This window comes from Dipodomys merriami, unplaced genomic scaffold, assembly GCF_024711535.1.
Source record: "Dipodomys merriami isolate MVZ:Mamm:240054 unplaced genomic scaffold, mDipMer1.0.p SCAF_151, whole genome shotgun sequence".
Classification (NCBI taxonomy): Eukaryota; Metazoa; Chordata; class Mammalia; order Rodentia; family Heteromyidae; genus Dipodomys; species Dipodomys merriami.
In genome coordinates this window covers 173,676-193,535 of record NW_027202838.1, presented here as the reverse complement: position 1 = coordinate 193,535, position 19,860 = coordinate 173,676, and the positions used below count along the sequence as shown (strand labels likewise).

General features: G+C 38.6%; 1 protein-coding gene across 1 annotated transcript in view; it reads right to left on the bottom strand.

The window, feature by feature from the left end:
• LOC138827152 (zinc finger protein 658B-like) overlaps nt 1-19,860 on the bottom strand; it is a 193,244-nt gene that overhangs the window by 116,270 nt on the left and 57,114 nt on the right. The window contains exons 5-9 of the mRNA XM_070022632.1: nt 9,611-9,669; nt 6,682-6,808; nt 4,481-4,537; nt 3,558-3,829; nt 3,275-3,475 (exon numbers count right to left, since the gene is read on the bottom strand). Coding sequence (XP_069878733.1) covers nt 3,275-3,475; nt 3,558-3,829; nt 4,481-4,537; nt 6,682-6,808; nt 9,611-9,669 — 716 coding nt within the window. The remainder of the gene's footprint in view (nt 1-3,274; nt 3,476-3,557; nt 3,830-4,480; nt 4,538-6,681; nt 6,809-9,610; nt 9,670-19,860) is intronic.

Genomic DNA, 19,860 nt, shown 5'->3' with positions numbered 1-19,860 from the left:
GAAAAATGTACACCTAATACTATGCTAATTATGGGAGGAAAAACAGTGGCATCTATCTTGGCTCTAGAAATTCTAAATTTAGGTCAACCTTTGTGTTTCTGTAAAAGAAGACAGTACACTTGTTGGAAGCCACATTATGGAAGATGGAATACTGCAGTGTTTATTACACAGCTAGCAGTCTGCATGCAGCCTGTTGTAATAATGACTTGTAGTCCACAAATAGACAGCTTGGAAACAGGACAGAAAGGAAAAAAAAAAAGAAGTAAAACAAAACCAAGAAAACAATCAGCACAAAAAGAGTGCTGAATTGGCACACTATGATGACCAGAGACAAGCCAGGAGACAGGACACAGGACATGATCACAGAGACATGTACCATAGCAGCTAGTGCCACTGCTGGTCCAGCCCAAATAGGGCCTAAGCAGGAGGGAGGTCTACAGGAAATTCCCAGTCACTGGACTAAGAGATTGAGTAACATATCAACCAAATTCTCACCCCTGCTTCCAGGGAACCAGCCACACCTATCAGTTGGGTGGCAAGTGATGAAGGAGGTATTCCTTGCCCCTGCATGAAGACAAGATGCCAGACCCCACCATCCACCATGTGTCCAATAGGGTACCAGCCAAACCTGACCTCCTTACTTAATATTATTGAAATATTAAGTCAATTTATAAAATGTTACAGCTTCCTTATAATTTTGTAAACAGTTCAAGAATTACCTTTTGTAAAAGCCATTTTTCTTGAGCCCCATCTCTGAAACAATTCTCACATTCACCAAAAATTAAACATTCTTCTTTTGAATAGTTTATTTCTTCCTTCTTTCTCATTCCTTCCCTTCCTCTTTCCCTCTCTCACATCACTCCTTCCTGCCTTCCTTCCTTCCTTCTTTCTTTCCTTATTTCTATCCTTCCTTCTTTCCTTCCTTCCTCTCAGGGCCTAGAAGTGATGCTGTAACTCAAGTGGCAGATGGTTTTATTTTTTTGTTAACTTCAATTTTTGTGAGAGGTTGATCAATATCTTTGTGTGCTCAATTATTTCCCCTAATATCCTATCCACTTTGGCCCTCTATGAGATAACACAGGTGCGACACATCATCCACACTGGTGTTTTGTAATAGCTTGCTCAGCAGAACAACTAAATAGGCTAAGAGTGAATCAATCACAAGTTGCTCATCACCAATGATTAATTAAAGAAAAGAGCAAGCACTGAAGACACTTTGGGGTTCTCCCCAAGGCACAATGCAGATTCTAGACTTTATTAATCTATCATATTTTTAAATATATATTTTATTTTAAACATACTGTACAGATTGGTTATACCATTATGAGTTAGGTCATGAATACATTTCCTTTTGAGCATTGTTACATCTCTGAGAAGGACTTTACTACTATGTATGTACTGCAACAAGGACTAATGTCTTCCTTTAGATCTTTCATTCAAAAACTGAACTGGAATAAGTAAGTCATTTGTACTATAACGCATGGATCACACATACAGAGGAAGACTTAAGGGAGCAGTAGAAATATGGTTGTTCTCATGTTCTTGCCTCCAATCATAACAGTATTTACTTATCTATTGTTCCCATAAGCATGTTGGAGATGATCTGAATCCAGTCCCAAAGGGCTAGAGCTCATATTTCTAAGAAGAGTCTATCAAATTACCTTGACACACCATTCCTTAGTATAAAAGATACAAGTGAATTATTTCAATTTCTTAATTCCTTGTCGAGACAGGTTGTTTCTACATGCTTTGGATAATATTGAAGGACACCATCCACACTCAACATAATGACAAATGTTGGCTCAAACAGAGCTGAAGAATGGTTTCCCATCACCCATAACTTACCTCTGCCATGAAGAATTTCTCTGTATAATTTACAGAGGTTTTTTGAGAAAGATTTTCCTACATTGGGTTTCTTTCCTGGGTGAATATTTTAATAATTGCTGAAGGTTGGCTTCTGGTTGAAAGACTTCCTCTCATGTTTATATTTACAGAAATTCTGTCATGTGTCCAGGTCTCTGATACCGGTACAGATTAGACTTCTGGCAAAATGTTTTCTATACTCATAATTTCTCTCCTGTGTATGATCTCACATATGCTGAGGACTCAGTTCTGATTGAAAGTCATTTCACATATGTTCTATGCACTACTTCCTTTTCTCCTATGTGAGTCAGTTCTCTCATGAACACTGAGATATTCCTTTCAGGTCAAAGACCTTCCACATTTGTAATATTTTTAAGATTTCTCTGCTGTGTGTGATATGAACTTGGATCTATGAATACTTAGTATAGGACTTTCCACATTTGATATATTTGTATTTTCTCATCTGTGTCTGTCCTCTGATGCAAACTGAGTTAGGAATTTTTCTTGAAAACCTTTCCATTTTTTCCTACATATTTTTTCTCTCCTCTTTGTGTGTGAGAGTATGTGTCTGTGTTTCTGTGTGTTTTGGGTGTTCTGTGATGCACTCTGAGCTGTGTCTTGTAGTTGGAAGACTCCATATCTGCTATATCATAAGGTCTCTATCCTGTATTGGTTCTGTATTGCAATTTCAATTTTCTTACAGATCAAAGACTTTCCCCATTTGGAACAATCCTAAGTTATTTCATTTGTGTGAATCAACTTCTGTGTGTTAAACTGTGAACTCCAGGTCTTTCCACACTGGTTGCATTCATAAGGTTTCTCTCCTTGTGTTCTGTGATGGATGTTATGGTTTGCCTTCCAGATGAAAGAATTTCCATGCCTACTACATACATAACATTTCTCTCTGGTGGGTTTTTTTCTGGTGGACAGAAAGGTGTATGTTCTGGGTGAAAGAATTTCCACATAGGTTACATTCATAAAATTTCTCTCCTGTGTGTGCTCTCTGGTGGACAGTAAGGTGTAGCTTCTAGCTGAAAATCTTTCCACACATATGACATTCATAAGGTTTCTTTCATGTGTGTTTTCTGATGGACAGTGAAGTTTTACTTCCAGGTGAAAGCCTTTCCACACATGTTATATTAATAAGGTTTCTCTCTTGTGTGTGTTGTCTGGTGGCAAGTAAGGTATGACATCTTGGTGAAAGACTTTCCATACGTGTTACATTCATAAGGTGTCTCTCCTGTGTGTGTGTTCTCTGGTGGCGAGTAAGCTTTGATTTCTGGATGAAACACTTTCCACACAGGTTACATTCATAAGGTCTCTCTCCTGTGTGTGTTCTGTGGTGGACAGTAACATACTCCTTGTGGGTGAAAGACTTTCCACACACATTACATTCATGAAGTTTCTCTACTGTATGTATTCTCTGGTGGCTAGTAAGATATGCCTTGCAGGTGAAAGACTTTCCACAAATGTTACATTGAAAAGGTTTCTCTTTTGTGTGTGTTCTCTGGTGGACAATAAGCTTTGATTTCTGGATGAAATACTTTCCACACACATTACATTCATAAGGTTTCTTTCCTGTGTGTGTTATCTGATGGACAGTGAGGGTTGACTTCCAGGTAAAGGGCTTTCCACATAAGTTACATTCATAAATTTTCTTTCCAGTGTGTTCTCTGGTGTCCAGTAAGATATGCCTTGCAGGTGAAAGACTTTCCACAAATGTTACATTCAAAAGGTTTCTCTTTTGTGTGTGTTCTCTGGTGAACAGTAAGCTTTGATTTCTTGGTGAAAGACTTTCCACACACATTACATTCATAAGGTTTCCTTCCTGTGTGTGTTATCTGATGGACAGTGAGGGATGACTTCCAGGTAAAGGACTTTCCACACAAGTTACATTCATAAATTTTCTCTCCTGTGTGTGTTCTCTGGTGGGTAGTAACATATCCCTTTTGGGTGAAAAACTTTCCTCAATTCTTACATTCAAAAGGTTTCTCTTTTGTGTGTGTTCTCTGGTGGACAGTAAGCTTTGATTTCTGGGTGAAACACTTTCCACACAGGTTACATTCATAAGGTCTCTCTCCTGTGTGTGTTCTGTGGTGGACAGTAAGCTTTGATTTCTTGGTGAAACACTTTCCACACATGTTACATTCATAAGGTTTCTCTCTAGTAGGTGTTTTCTGGTGGACAGTAAGATATGCCATCCTGGCGAAAGACTTTCCACACACATTACATTCATAAGGTTTCTTTCCTGTGTGTGTTATCTGATGGACAGTGAGATTTGACTTCCAGGAGAAGGACTTTCCACATAAGTTACATTCATAAATTTTCTTTCCAGTGTGTGTTCTCTGATGTCTAGTAAGATATGCCTTGCAGATGAAAGATTTTCTACAAATGGTGCATTGAAAAGGTTTCTCTTTTGTGTGTGTTCTCTGGTGGACAGTAAGATTTGATTTCTTGGTAAAAGACTTTCGACACACGTTACATTCATAAGGTTTCTCTCTTGTGTGTGTTCTCTGAGGGACAACAGGGTGTGTCTTCTCAGTGAAAGACTTTTCACATTGTTTATATTCTTCAACTACAGAAGACACATGAGGACTATGGGCAGCACACATCTTACCAGGTTCACTGAAAACACCCATTTTCTGACAGCCAGTGACCTTTTCTATCCTCATCCCTAAGGAGTTCCCATTATTCTTAATCAGTTCTGACTTCTGTATGGAGCTCAAATGAAAACTTTTTATAAGTCTCACTTTTTCCTCCCCTGGGTTACTATTCATGACTGCTACTTCAGAGCGATATTTATTGTGACTTTCCTGACAGGTGCTAATCACATCCTCCATTACTGGGACATCTAAAATGAATAATAGAAAAATAGACAAAAACATAAATGAGACCCACAAATTCCTTACGATAATGATATTTCCTCACATTCTGTTACTAGATTTTCAAATATCAAAGCATTGCTTTATGCAGAATATATACTTTTCTCTGCAATGTAGTAATTAAGAAAGTAGTACTGACATTTTACAATGCAAAATAGCGTTTTTCTGTATTCCAGATTATTATATGTTGTCCCAGGAAATATTTCCTGAAATTATTCATCTCCATACTCTTAATGCTTCCATTCTGAATCGCCCTCTATGCCCAGCACCACTGATAAGAAATTGTCCCCATCAGAGGATAGCAGCCCTAGCATACTCCTATTTTCCTCCTACCTGCATAATACTAGTTTAAAAGAAAATGAGGTCTCCTTTCTACATTTCTTATTCTCTTTTTCTCTTTATGAATGACTTCTCTACAGAAAAAGGGAATTGCTAACACTACCTACACTGGCACACCAAATATAGTGTGTCTCCACATGAATTCTGGATTGACAATTCCTTGAGACAAAGGATCACCTAGTTCTCTGCCACACATGACTCAGGGGCACTAGGAATACTACTGCTCTGTACCGCTGAATATAAACAGACTCATTGGGCTCTGGATCCATCATCACCATTCAAGATGCTTTAACTCACCTGTAAAATTCTTTTCTGAGCCTTCTCTTATCCATGGTTCTGCACCTTGCTCCAGCTTCACAATCAATTCAGGTTTAGGAACACAGTGCCCTGTGAATAAGAAATAGTGGAGAACAATTGCTCTTGCTGGGTCATCATTAATGTAAGGTCGCAGACATCCTGATCATAAGGTTGCTCCTAAATCTGGTTTCTCAATTGTTTTTGTGAGGGGAAGTCGAGTTGTGGGGCCTGAACTCTGGGCCTGGGAGCTGTCTCTCAGCTCTTAAGCACAAGGCTAGCACTCTATCACTTGAGCCACAACACCAATTCTAGCTTTATTTCCCTGCCTATGTGGTGCTGTGATATCAAACACAGAGCCTCAAGCATGCAAGGCAATCACTCTACCCCTGAGCCATCTTCCCAGCCCATGGTTTCTTTATTCTTAATAACTCCATGGTGGAGTTTCCCCCAGCTTTGAGTTTATTGTGTCCATTGTGTGGCTTGAACTCAGCTCTTTTGCTCAAAGCTAGCATTCTACCTGTTTGAGTCTTGCCTACGATTCTAGTTTTTGAATGGTTACTTGGAGATAAGAGTTTCATGGTCACTTTTCCACAGTTGCTGGCTTCAAACCAAAATCTTCAGATTTCAGCCTCCAGAGTATCTAGAATTCCAATCTTGATGCACTAAACTCTGTGTCAAGTTTGGCTTACAAATACACACGTTCACCTACTGATTTCCAGATCATACTGTCAGTAGTAATGTATATTCTATCTAGACTGTAGATCCACCTATAATAATTACCCCAAGTCTGGGAAGTCAGTTTCCTATTATTGGATCATACTTTAGAACTTTTGTACAACTATCGATTAGAAATGTTAAAGATTGAGAATAAAATTAGCTCTTGAGTTACATATAATGAAGTTGAAGTTTCCCTTACAAAAAATGACACTTCCCATGGACTGGAATCTTTTTTAGTTTTTTTGTTTGTTTGTTTGTTTGTTTTAGAAAATGATATGGTTCAAAGGCTTATAACTTTAATCCTTCATTGACGAGGTGAGATCAGAAGTGGCAGGCTTGAAACCAACCTGAGCATGGAAACCCAGAATATACCCCAAAACAAAAGTCAAAATGGAGTTGTGGTTCATGCAGTAGTGCGAAAGGCAAACAACACCAAGCACCCAGAACTGAATTTTGCTGGCTTTTATACTAGCAGTTTTTTACCTGGGAGTGGACTGGAAGATTATACCTAAATAACATAAACAGTCAAATGTCTACTAAAATAAAAGCACTTGATCTTCCAAATAAAAGTAACTTTGCTCACCCAAGGACATTAGGTTGCTATAGGTCTCCAGCATTACTTCTCTATAAAGGTTCCTCTGTCCAGGATTCAGATCCTGCCACTCCATCCAGGTGAAGTACACAGCCACATAGTCAAATGACATCAGCTTCTGTAATGGCACATTTCCATCAAGAAATTAGACCTAGGTCATGAGAATTCCAATCTGGAATTTCATTATGCTGCAGGTATGCTTTTGTCTTACATAAAATGTTTGCAGCTTGCTGTGTTATCTATTCACTGGGAAAATTAAATAGCAAATTAGAAATATTGGACAATATATAAACCTGGTCATGAAAACACACAGACTGGCAGGGCACTGGTGGCTTATCCTCCTAGTTATTCAGGAGGCTGAGGTCTGAGGATCTAGGTTCAAGGCCAGCCCAGGCAGGAAAGTCCATGAGACACTTATCTCCAATAAACCATAAGAAACTGAAAGTAGCACTGTGACTCAAGTGGTAGAGCACTCACTTTGACCTGAAGAGCTGAGGGATAACAACCAGGCCCAGAATTCAAGCCCCAAGACCAATAAAAAATTACAGTTTCCCTAATGCATGCAAACACATTTCTGCTGCTAGCAATAGAGACAAGGTAAAAACTCTAAGGAGACAATAATCTGGCATGACAACAATAAGTCTAAGGAGGTGTCTGAAAAATTATATTATCATTTTTTGATAAAATTTTAGTACATATAAGGGTAACAATGAATTAAACAAATATTTTTTCTGCATTTACATATACTGCTTCACCCTAAATCCTATTTAGACTTTCTATTAACAGGTACTCTCATCAGCAAGCAGAACACATTCAGGATATGACATGGAATACAGAACATAGAACATTACTAGACCTATGAGAAGCAGTGTCCACATAAATATTAAAAAATACTCACAATACTCCAGAAAGTAGCTAATGATTTATTTTTCCCATATAAGATTTAATTGAGTTCACACATAAAAATATCCTAGGTTAACCATGTTTGATTTAAATACTAAATATTGAAAAGTGGTCACAGATACCCTGATATTTACATCCTATGTAAAAAAAGAACTGCTACCATGAGGTTTTGTAAACTTTGCCTACATTCTATAATACAAAATATATGTGGGAGGGGAATAAAATATTCTTTACAATATTTTCATTTTAATAGGCTTCATGGAAGGTGGAGGAAAATGTATACAAGCTTAAGGAATACTCAATATGACAAAAATGATGAATATGCACAAATGCTCCAATGTGTCACATATTCCTGAGTCATTTCTCCAGTAGATCCCTAAGGATATATTTGCACTTATGTTAGTTAATAGCAAAATTCCTCAGAGATCCAAATCAATTCCTGAGAAATCATCCGTGAGATTTTGCAACAAGTGATATTTCTAATAAAGAACACCTTGTCATTGTATTTTTTTTTTTTATCAAAACCAGTTCCTATCCTATACTGGCAGTGAATTAAAATATTCAAAAGTAGTGGGAAGGAAAGACAAAACAGAATACCACATCAAATGAAGTTAGACCAAAGATAACAGAATCAGGAGAAAACTGATTTTCTTGTAGTTTATAAGCTGGGCGAAGGAAATACTTTTCTGTGGGGAACTCTGAGGTTGAGCCAAGGGGGAAAAGGTTTGAGAGGTTGGAATTCGAGCCTGACTTCAATGAGAACACTGAGAGCTGGCCACAGAAGGGTTAAAAGAGAATTCTGGAGAGGATTAAGAGACTGGAGGGCAGGCCTTTTCATTACTGTTGGAAAGATAGCATCTGAAACTGAGCTTCTGTTCACCTTCAAGGCTAGGTAAGGTGAACTTCATGTCTGCATTTTATCTGGGAGCCAGTCTTCTGTCTCAGGAGATTAGGAAACATGTTTTCCTCACAACCTGTTGTGGCTCTGATTGTACTATTAATATAGATACTTCATTTTTGCATGTTATCAATGGTAATCTTCCCTGTGTGCACTCAAGGAACTATGCTTGCTTGCTGGCACCAAGGGACCAAGTGCAGGAGAGCCTTGGAACCCTGGTTTTCCCTAAGTCTATCTGTTTATGTTTTTGTGATTTTCTAAGTTTGTTTCTGGAATCCTGTAGAACTCTCTAGGTAACAATTTTCCTATATAATGGGTAAGAAAAATGTCAAACCTAAGAGCCATGTCAGCAAAGTAAAAATGATCACTAAGAAAAACTAGCTCCCAGATAGATCATTTGAAGAAAAGAAACAACTGAGACACATATGGAGGAAAGAGGGAATGAGAAAAGTAAGAAAAAATGATAGAAAGATAGATACAAAGAGAGAGAAAGAGAAAAATAACCAACACTAGTGAGTAGAAAATCAAAAATAGACAGATAAAATAGAGGAAAGAAATTTTGTGAGGATACTTTAGAAAACAAACAGGAATTTGTAGAAAGACCATAAAGTTTAGCAACAAATATAGCCTAAGTTTCAAGTAAGACCAAGACCATGAAGTCGTCCAAGTACTATATATGGAGAGTAATTTAAGTACATATAGGTTAATCATTCCTTAAGAACACATGAAGGTATGTATGACCATACTATTTCAGCAATTCCAGGAAAATTTAATTGAAATAGTTTAATGTTGCTCATGAGGATGTGATCTGTTTACAAGCTATCCTAAACCTTCCGTAAGAAGTAACCTGCTGGGAGTCATTACATCACATAACAGATTTGATTACATTTTATGACAACATGAAACCTAGACATTCTGAAGCCAATCTGCATTCAACTTAGAAAGAATATAACTATTTAATCTGCTAAACCTACAAGCAATCTTAATCTGATAATCTATAAGCCATATGAATATGTTCCTGGGGTTGAATCTGAGTGGTTGGACTTGTTTTAAATTCTTGAACATCTTTAGGTTCATATAATGGAATAAAACCAAATGAGAAATAAAAAAACAACTCACCAGAGATCCATTCATTCTGTCTTGCTGCTGACAATGAGCAGAAGATTCTGGAAGCATGGCTGGGATACAAGACAAATGATGTATTCAGAAATGAATCTGTGAGACTTTCAGCCCAGAATTTCCTCTTGCAACATAATACATGGGCTAGAAAACGGCAAAGACTTCTTATAAGAGAAGAGTCTTTAATGTCTCAGGCAGAGGATTAAAGTCTACAATAAATACAAATCCAGTCCATTTCCTGGTACATAGATATTATTAAACCAACTAATTTCTATGTTTATGTACATACTACATTTATAAAAGTGAATGTTCAAACAAAAAATATTGAATAACTGAAAGAAAAAACATATCACATTTCCACTGAAACTATTTATTACTGAATATACTTCGGGATGTATGAACTGCTTTTTTTAATGCAAAGGTATCCTAGGAATCCAATGGAATTTGTTTTCTACCTCATTCCTTTACATATTTAAACATCATGGAAAGCATGTATGATGTAACTCAGTAGTTTTCACCCAAAGTTACAGAGGAAACTATGTACAGAATATATTTCTTGTGCTATACTATTTCAATAATGGTTGTCAAATGGCACATTTCACTGTATCATTGCAAACATATGCAATGATTTGTAATTTGCCATTTAACATGCTTTGGCCAAAGGAACATGAGTAAAGATGAGGTAAACCCAGGTTTGAGAAGTCCCTAATGTTCATTTCCCTTAACAGTCTTGGAAAGAACCTTGACCATCCTAAAGATACAACATAAAATACTGCATATAGGAGTGACACACCTGAAGATAAGCAACACTTACAAAGCATACAACCTTGAGTAAGACATATTACCTCAAGTTTTCTTCTGTGATTTTTCATTTAAGGCCAAATGTCCCCGACCAACACTTTCTGAACTACGAGGCACAGCCAACACATTAGAGCTAGCATTAACAAATCCATAGATGGGACATTTAAGATAAGTTTCAATGAATACATACTAAAAATTATAGTGGTAACGCAGGCTGAATAAATTAGAAAAAAGAGGATTAGGGATTACTATAGGAATATATATTTTCAGTCATAACAATTACCCCACCTTACCAAACCACTGTCTCAGGTACCTTCTGATAACTAGCCTCTGGGTTATTCCTCAAGCCAGCTCATCACAACTCCTAGAAATCAGCTTAAATCTTGCAACAACACAAAGTGATTGAGAGTGATGTAGGAAAGAGTACCACGTGAATCTGGTGCTTAGGGAAGTAGCAACAATTTTTGCATAAGGCAAGGGAAGCTAGCAACATCTTCCCCTTCCTGTGCTTTTCTGCTTCTTCCCTTTTGGGCTTCTCAGAATTGAAAAGGTCTGTCCATTTAGGATGGAGATTCTTATTCATAGGGTGCTCTGCTTCAAACATTGCTAGGCTTCATTCCTAAAAATCCAGGACCAGCACTCACTACTCCAATATCCCATGTACAACTGTCTCTAGAAACAGGATGGTGAACAAACATCTGTGAACTCAAGCCAGGAGATTAAAACTTCAAGCCAAAATATTAAAATATGTCTTGGAGAAACAACACAGAAGCCCCAAATACAACTTCCATGTAAGAGGACTCAAGGCAGGCACACACCTCACAATTTCACTAGAATTCTTCCTGTAGTCCTCTTCCACCTGGGTAAAGCAAATAAAATCACATGGGTTAATAGAAAAATCCCTTGGTCTTGGAGTACAAATGCACAGCTCTTGGGCTCTCCTTGTCTGCAGAATCACCAAGCTTGCTCTCAGACATTTGGGAAACAGGTTCTTGTTTATCAACCCCAGACTGGAGAAAAGCGTGGAGGGGAAAACAGGTGCTTTGGCTCAAGTGTAAAGCTCTCCTTATGAGCTGACGAGGTCAGGAACATTGCTTGCAGGCCCAATGTTCAAGCCCCACCAACGACCAAATAAAAACAGAACCAGAAAAAGAAAACCATGGAGGATAGACTCCAGCAGCAATCCCACAGTTCCTACCTGATATCAGTTCCAAAGCTTAAGATTCTTTCAAGTTACAGCTCCCAAGCTTCACTGCACAGAGCTGGGCGCTTGCCTCCTGGCTCCCACCTATGGAAGGCCGAACTTTACTTCAGGGCACTTCCAGCAGCAAGGCAAAGGGAAAGAATCTAGAAGGGACAGACTTAAAACACCCCAGGTGGGCGGGGAGGTGCATGCGCAAAAGGATCTCTGTGCCACTTCCGCCCTCCCAAAACAAAAACAACTCAGGACTTTCAAACCAAAAGCCCTCCACGGAGACTACAATTCCCATAATGCTTGGCGCCACCTTGCTTCACCTCTGGTTAGAAGAGTGCTTGGATGCATTGGGACTTTTCTCTCCCTGCTGTGGGAGCTGAGTTTCTTCTTCAAAACCACTGTTTCCTTTGTGAAATATTGTAAGACCAACCAGAAAATGGATATACATGGGGAGAATTAGATGCATTGACTTTTTGGTACTTAGTTCTAATAATGAAATTGAGGTTATGAGACTGTTCACAGTTTGCCTGCTCCTGGCAGGCACCGCAGGGTCTGCAACAGTCTCCCTCTCTCATATTCAGAGATCCTATACTTGTCTCTTAAATATTTATTGTGATTTTTGGTGATCCTTTACATACAATATAATTGAGATGGTTTGGATTGGAAAGTTTCATGCCTGGTATTAGCTCTCCAATGTATAGGTTTTCCATATCCCCTTTGTGGACCTGAATTATTCCTCATGAAAATGGAAATCAAAGGGTATATTTGGATTTATAGACTTCAACTTACAAGCACCTCTAATAATATAAAGAAAAATTAATTTCATTCTATAAAAGTAAATTCCTGAGAGTCAAGGAGAAAAGGATCAGAAAGAATTGGAGTACTTCCAAGACTACATGTGAAGTGTAGTTTTCATTGTTCAAGCCTATATTTCTGATGCATTTACTTATATTTTTATCTTTTTGTTTTTTTGTCAGTCGTGGCACTTGTACTCTGAACTTGGGAACCATCTCTAACCTCAAGTACTCTACCATGTGAGCCACAACACACTTCTGGATTTCTAATTGTCTCTGGAGATAAGTGTCTCACACATGTTGGTGGCCAGGCTGACTTTGAATTGGGATCCTCAGGTTTCAGCCTATTCAAAAGCAATGATTACAGACATGAGGAACCAGCACCCAACTTGCATTTCTTGTGTTTTATGTCCCAACCCTGGGGCTTGAACTCAGTGCATGGACACTGTCACTGAACTTCTTTTGCTCAAAATTATCATACTACTACTTGAGCCACAATTCCACATTTTGTGTTTCTGTGTATGTGGTAGTGAGGACTTGAACCAGGGATGCTAGGTAAGCATACTACCACTGCTGGGGGCCAGCCACAACACCAGCAGTGCTCCAGAAGAACAAGGGGATGATAATAGAAGAGACAGAGACCAGGCCAATGATGAATCTCTCTTTATTTCAGCAATATTCTTAGCTATAGACACTTTCTATATCTGTCCAGTTCTTGCATCACATTGTTCTAGGACTCAATGTGGCAACAACTGCAGATCATGTGAATCCTTCCTCATTCTAGTTCAACCTTTGTCCACCAAACTCCTACAGGTAAGGCCCCAGGCCCAGAAGCTAAAAGGAACACTCCCTCCTATGAAAATGGCAAGTACTTACAGCCCTGAAGGTTGCAGTCCATGGTTGTGGAGCTTTTGCTCACACCTTGACAGTCCTGGCACCTCTGAGTCTGCAACAAGTCCTCCTTTTTATTTTGTAAATTGAGCAAGTGTCTATCAGCCTGAGCCTGGAAAATTCAGCAGATCCTACATCTCAGGAAGAATGGAAGAAAAAGGAATACCAAAACAAGAAACAGGAAAATGCCTAAGAAATGGAAAAAGGATTGCTATTTCCCAGGTTGAATCCCTACAGATAATGGAGAACTGATGCAGCTAAGTCTGCAGGGTGTGCTACCTATAGGGTGGAGTGACCAATATCAGATTTCTGACCCTGTAGCTGCCTAATGTCTAACCTTAATTTATCAAAGGAGGGCTGGGAAGGTGGCTCAGTGTGGCTCAGTGGTAGAACCCTTGCCTTGCATGCATGAGGTCCTGAGTTCGATTCCTCAGCACCACATAAGCAAAAAGAAAAAAGCAAGAATGGCACAGTCGTTCAAGTGGTAGCCCGCTAGCCTTGCAGCGCCCAGGCCCAGAGTTCAGGCCCTATGACCAGATCCTCCCCCCCAAAATATTATCAAAGGTCCGGATTCCTCAAATATGTCACTTGATATTGGCCCATATCATACTGAGGGATAACACAGACGTACTAACCATTCGCATATCACATCATTTTTAACTGGGTCTTTAGCACATCTACTTGATTATCAATATACATCATTGCTGTTTCCAAATCATAAAACATATCACAATCTTATCCAAGCCCACCTGCATCCCAGGGCACCAGAAACAGGTTCACATCAGAAGCAGTAGCACTAGCAAGAACATTTAGGGTAGCAAAAATGCTGGCAACCAATATTCCAGAAAATCTGCAGCAATGGCTAAGAGCCTATAAACCTCAATAGAAAACAGAGACCCAAATTTATCATACCATAATGGTTATATCAACTGAACAAGCAACATAAGTTAAGGTGATCGCATAGTAACCTCAGAGTATTTATGCAGTTAGTGAGAACACAATTGTTCCTGCTAGAGGCATCAAAAACTACCCCACCCTTGAAAACCGTACCTAGCTCTACTATCAGCATGTATGGATACATAACACAACATTGCACAGTAACTGATACAAAACCATGAAACAGGACACGTCTCTGATACAGAGGTATGGGATAGAGATAGGCATTAGTCCAAAGGCCAGCAGCCAGTTGCAGATGTCAGGGTGAGCTTGTCCAAACATACTGACAAACATGGGGGCCAGCAAGGTACCAATGATCACGTCACGCCTTGAGCCCAGTTATGCAATGCATACTGGGAGACTTCCACCAGTACAACAGTAGACAAGATGTGAAATCCACAGGCTCTCCATAATCCACATGCCCTACATGGGGGTGGATCATCACAACCACAGGAATCTCCAGGCCTAGTGGAACCCATGAGGGATGCACCACATCTCCTGCTGAAGGAATTCTAGAAGTGTTATGCATGAGCTCCATGTTTTCCATTCATTCACCTTTTCCTCCAGAGAACGTCAGAACCATAATCTATCCCTGAATACCATACTATATTTGTACCTTCTACCTCAGGTTGTTCAGTCACTAATGTGGATGAGGACAGTGCAAATCCCAAAACACACAAAAATATCCCACTTTGAAATTTGTAACACTCCTCATCTTAAGTATTGTGAATGTGAACACTTAGGCTATAATAAATTAACTTTAAGTTTTTCTCTTCTTTTTTTCAGTCTAGTCGTAGGGCCTGAACTCTGGGCCTGGGTGCTGTCCCTCAGTTCTTCAGCTCAAAGCTAGCCCTCTACTACTTGAGACACAGTACCACTTCCAGCTTTTTCTTTTTGCTTATGTGGTGCTGAGGTATCTAACCCAGGGCCTCAGGCGTGCAAGACTAGCGCTTTACCACTGAGCCACCTTCCCAGCTCCACTTTAATTTTTCAAAGAAAGAAAATATTCTTATAATGTAGAAAAACCCAGTACTAATGTGCAAACACTGCTTTTAAAAGATTCATATTGTGTTTCCTATCAAAAACAACCTCACTGAAGTAAATAGAATAAATTTTCGCTTTTTGTAAATGTCACTGCAAAGTTCATGTATTTTATATTAACAATTACTATTGTGGGTAAATGGGAAAAATAACTGAATGCTGGATAATAGAATTTCCTGTGTCATCAACCAACAAGTATAAGCCAAAGCACATACCTATATAAGTTGTGTTTCTTTGCATTTTATGGATCTACATTTTGGGGTGTATTTTCTGTTAATAGTGTTTAGTAACACATAAGTTTAGTCTTCTGTGGATTTGTCATTACTGGATACTTTAATGTTCTACTTGATTCAGGAATGTTTCTTCTCCCAAAAGAAGGCTTTATGCTTTTCCAGCCCACCTATCATGTTCTGAGCAGGAACTTCTAGGGTAAATTCACACAGGTTCTTTCTGACTCTCATTTGGCTTCTCTCCAAGCCATGGTTCCAGAATCTTTATTCATTGTCAACAACAAGAAAGAATGGTAGGATCTCTGATGAGATTCTTTTACTTCTCACTGTTTGACATTCCATTTTATGAATCTAAGTGTTTACAAGATTGAAGAACATTAAAAAAAAAAAAGATTCAGCTTCAGGAACATGTTTCTAAAAAAGCTAAAGATGGCTTGGAGATTTAGCAGATTATCAAAACTTGCCTTCTAAGTTAAGAGCAGATTTGCTTTAGTTTGTTTCTCATTTTTTAATGTGAGGACAAAGTGGTCCCACTTGTTATGTGATTCAATGACACCTAGGAGGTAACTTCTCATGGAAGGTAAAGGTTGGCTAGAAACTGGTCAGACATCACATCCTCATACACATTAGACTATCCTAATGAAGTTTTACTGGATTTGCTGAAATGGTGTGTTCAAACATAACTTTGATTGTTGTACAGGACTGAGTGTGTTATAAGTACTTCAATTGTCTCTGTAAATACTCTAGGACTGCTTTGTGGTATTTGTCTTTCTTGAAACTTAGGCTATATTTTTGATGGTATTTATAGAAATCTCTGTTTTTCTCTAAGGTATGTACAAGTGTAGAAGTGCTGGACCATATTTCTATGTAATTGTATATTAAGTTCTTTTTAGGACACTTTGCGCCATCTTTGATACTTTTACATACTTGAGAGAAATGCCCCAAGGTTCACATTGTTGTCACAACTTTCCTAGCTTTTGTTGGAGTTTGGAAGGATTTTTGGTGTTTTTTTTTTTTAAACTATGGCCATACTAACATGTGTAAAATAGTTATTTTATTGTAATTTTGATTTGAATTATTCTCATGATGATTGATTCTACTTTTATATTTTAATCAGCTATTTGTGTATGTCCTTTTTAGAAAAGTCTCTTCAATCTTTTTCCTATTTTAAAATTAGATTTTGTTGTGTGGGGGTTACTTGTAGGATTTTCTTTATATTTTCTCATTCAGATTTGTTAGAAATCTATTTAAAGACATAAGTAAATATTTTCTCCTACCATGCTTTTGCTTCTTCCTTGATAGTTCTTTTCATTATACAAGATTATGTTTGTGTGCACTTAATCTTGTTTGTTTTTTTTTTTTCTTTTTTGGTTTTGTATTTATTTTTTAATTTTTATTTATTATTTATTTTCTTGGCTTTGTTTTGTTTTGTTTTTTTTGGTCAGTTCTGGGGCCTGAACTCTGGGCCTGGGTGCTATCCCTCAGCTATTCAGCTCAAGGCTAGCACTCTACCACTTAAGCCACAGCACCCATTTCCGACTTTTTCTGCTTATGTGGTGCTGAGTAATGGAACCCAGGGCCTGATGCATTCAAGGCAAGCACTCTACCATTGAGCCACCTTCCCAGCCCTTATTCATTAATTTATTTATTGTCAGTCATGTGGCTTGAAGTCTGGGTTTGAGCTTGTGCCTCAGCCCATCAGTTCAAGCCTAGCACTCTACCACTTGGGCCACTGCACCACTTCTGGCTTTCTGGTGCTTCATTGGAGATAAGATTTCACAGGTTTTCCTGCCCAGGCCGGCTTTGAACCATGATCCTCAGATCTGACTCTCCTGAGTAGTTAGGATTCCAGGTGTGAGCCCCCAGAGCCTGGCACTAGTTTGTTTGCCTCTTTATTGCATGAGTCACTTTTGGTGTCTTATTTAAGATTTACTGTCAAATCTAATGCCAGAAGGCTTTCTTCCTCTCCTGTCTTCTCCTCCTCCTTTCCCTTTTCCTCTTTTTCCCTTCTCTCCACTACTCTCTTGTCTCCTCTTCTTCCACCTTTTCCCTGACTTTTGGCTTCCCTTCTCTCTCTCCTCCACTCATTTTCTTTTCTCTTTATGTCTGAGATGAAGACTTGCCAGTTTTCACAACAATTAGGTTTCTAATTTAGAAACACATGTAATACACATAACTCAGACTCCACCATAGCTTTCTAGAGCTACTATTGGAGCTTGAACTCCAGGTCTCACAGTCAGTCAGCTTCCTCACTCACTGTTGGCACTATCACTTGAGTCTTACCTCTAACCTGTTCATTAGCTGCTTAATTTGAGTTGTCTATCTAAGCTGGCTTCCAGACCTCATTTTCCTCCTTAATAGTTAGGGTTAAATGACAGTCTTGATCCAGAAGTGCTTGTCTTGTTTTTTCTTACCTCAACATTTAACATTAACACTTAATACTTAATACTACAATGAAACAGATTATTGTTACTGGTTTATGTAGAATTAATATGCAACCTAAACTGAAATAGTTTATCTTTCCATTTAAGTGTTGCATTATATGTCTAATAATTGAAACTGTTCTTCTAACTATGGTAGATTTTGATCACCAAGCAAATGGTTTATGCTGGAGGTATTATTTTATTATTAATGTAATTTAATGTTATTATGGAGGTAATGCATACAGAGATTAATACTTTTATTTTTATACAGTGTCTTCCATTCCTTCACTCTCTCCCAATCCCTCCCTCCTATCTCTACTCTTGAGTTGTATACTATATTTTCATCTGCCTATATCCCTCAAATTCTGTGGCTCTGCCACACCCTCCAGAAGATATACATGTGAATACACCATACATAATTGAAAGCACTTGTATTATTTCACAACTGAATTAAGAGTGTGGCTCCCTTTAATATTCTATAAATCATAGTGATAGCATACATTTGTTACAGATCCATTCTAGTTTCCCTCTGTTTGTTTGACTGATAGATCATTAGAAACATATTGTTGCATTTTATTGTCTTTATAACATAGATTTCTTTCTCATACTGATTTCTGAAGAGCTAAAGTAACTCTATTTTAAGATCAAGCCCCTTGAGCTGTGCTGCCCTCAGAGTAATCACCAAAGAGAGCTGTGCTGCCAAAGGAAAAAATATTTCTCAGAAAAACCGCAGATTGCCACCAACCCTGCCCAACCTTAAGGAACAGAACAGTTGCCCAGGTATTCCATCAGAAAAAGGGAAGTACAGTCAGGGTGTACTTAAACCCCCTGAACTTATGAACTTGCTTGTGTGGAAACCCCCCTGAACTTGCTTGTGTGGAAACGCCCTGAACTTGTGAACTTGTTTAATACTATAAAAGTTGTACTAATTTTGTGCTCGGGGCCTCTGAGCATTACCAGTTACTGAGTGCACGGAGGACCAAGCTCAAGCTTGCAATAATCGACTCTTTGCTGTTTGCATTGATCATGGTCTCTGGTGGTCTGTAAGGGGGCATCTGAAACCAGGTACTTCAAATTTCTAGACAATTTGTCTTCAGATCTATTCTCAGTGTGTCTGTCTTGGTAAATATAACAGCATAGTTCTTTATAAACAGCACTTAGATAAAGATAATGCCTTCCACATGTGTGTGTGTGATGACCGTTTATCTGGTTGTTCAGTCATTAAGAGGAGTATTAGATGCCAGGCCCCGGTAACTCACGCCTGTAATCCTAGCTACTCAGGAGGCTGAGATATGAGGATCACAGTTCAAAGCCAGCACGGGCAAGAATGTCCATGAGACTCTTATCTCCAATAAAGCACTAGAAAACTGGAAGTGGCAGTGTGGCTCAAGTGGTAGAGCACTCACCTTGATATCAAGAGTTGAGGAATACATGTTCCTGGATTGGCAAGATTAACATCGTGAAAATGGCAATACTTCCCAAGGCTATCTACAAATTCAACGCAATACCTATCAAAATTCCAACCTCATTCTTCAAGGAAATAGAAGAGGCAATCCAAAAATTCATCTGGAACGATAAAAGACCCCGAATAGCAAAAACACTCCTCAATAGAAAGAACACTGCTGGAGGAATATCAATACCAAATTTCAAACTCTACTATAAAGCCATAGTAATCAAAACAGCTTGGTATTGGCATAAGAACAGACCTCAGGACCAATGGAATAGAATTGAAAACCCAGAGATGAACCTACAGACCTATAGCCATCTAATCTTCGATAAGGGAGCTAAAACAATAGAATGGAAGAAAGACAACCTCTTCAGTAAATGGTGCTGGCAAAATTGGTTAACTACATGTAGAAAACTAAAGCTAGATCCTTATATATCACCCTGCACCAGAATCAACTCCAAATGGATCAAAGACCTCGAACACAAAGCACAC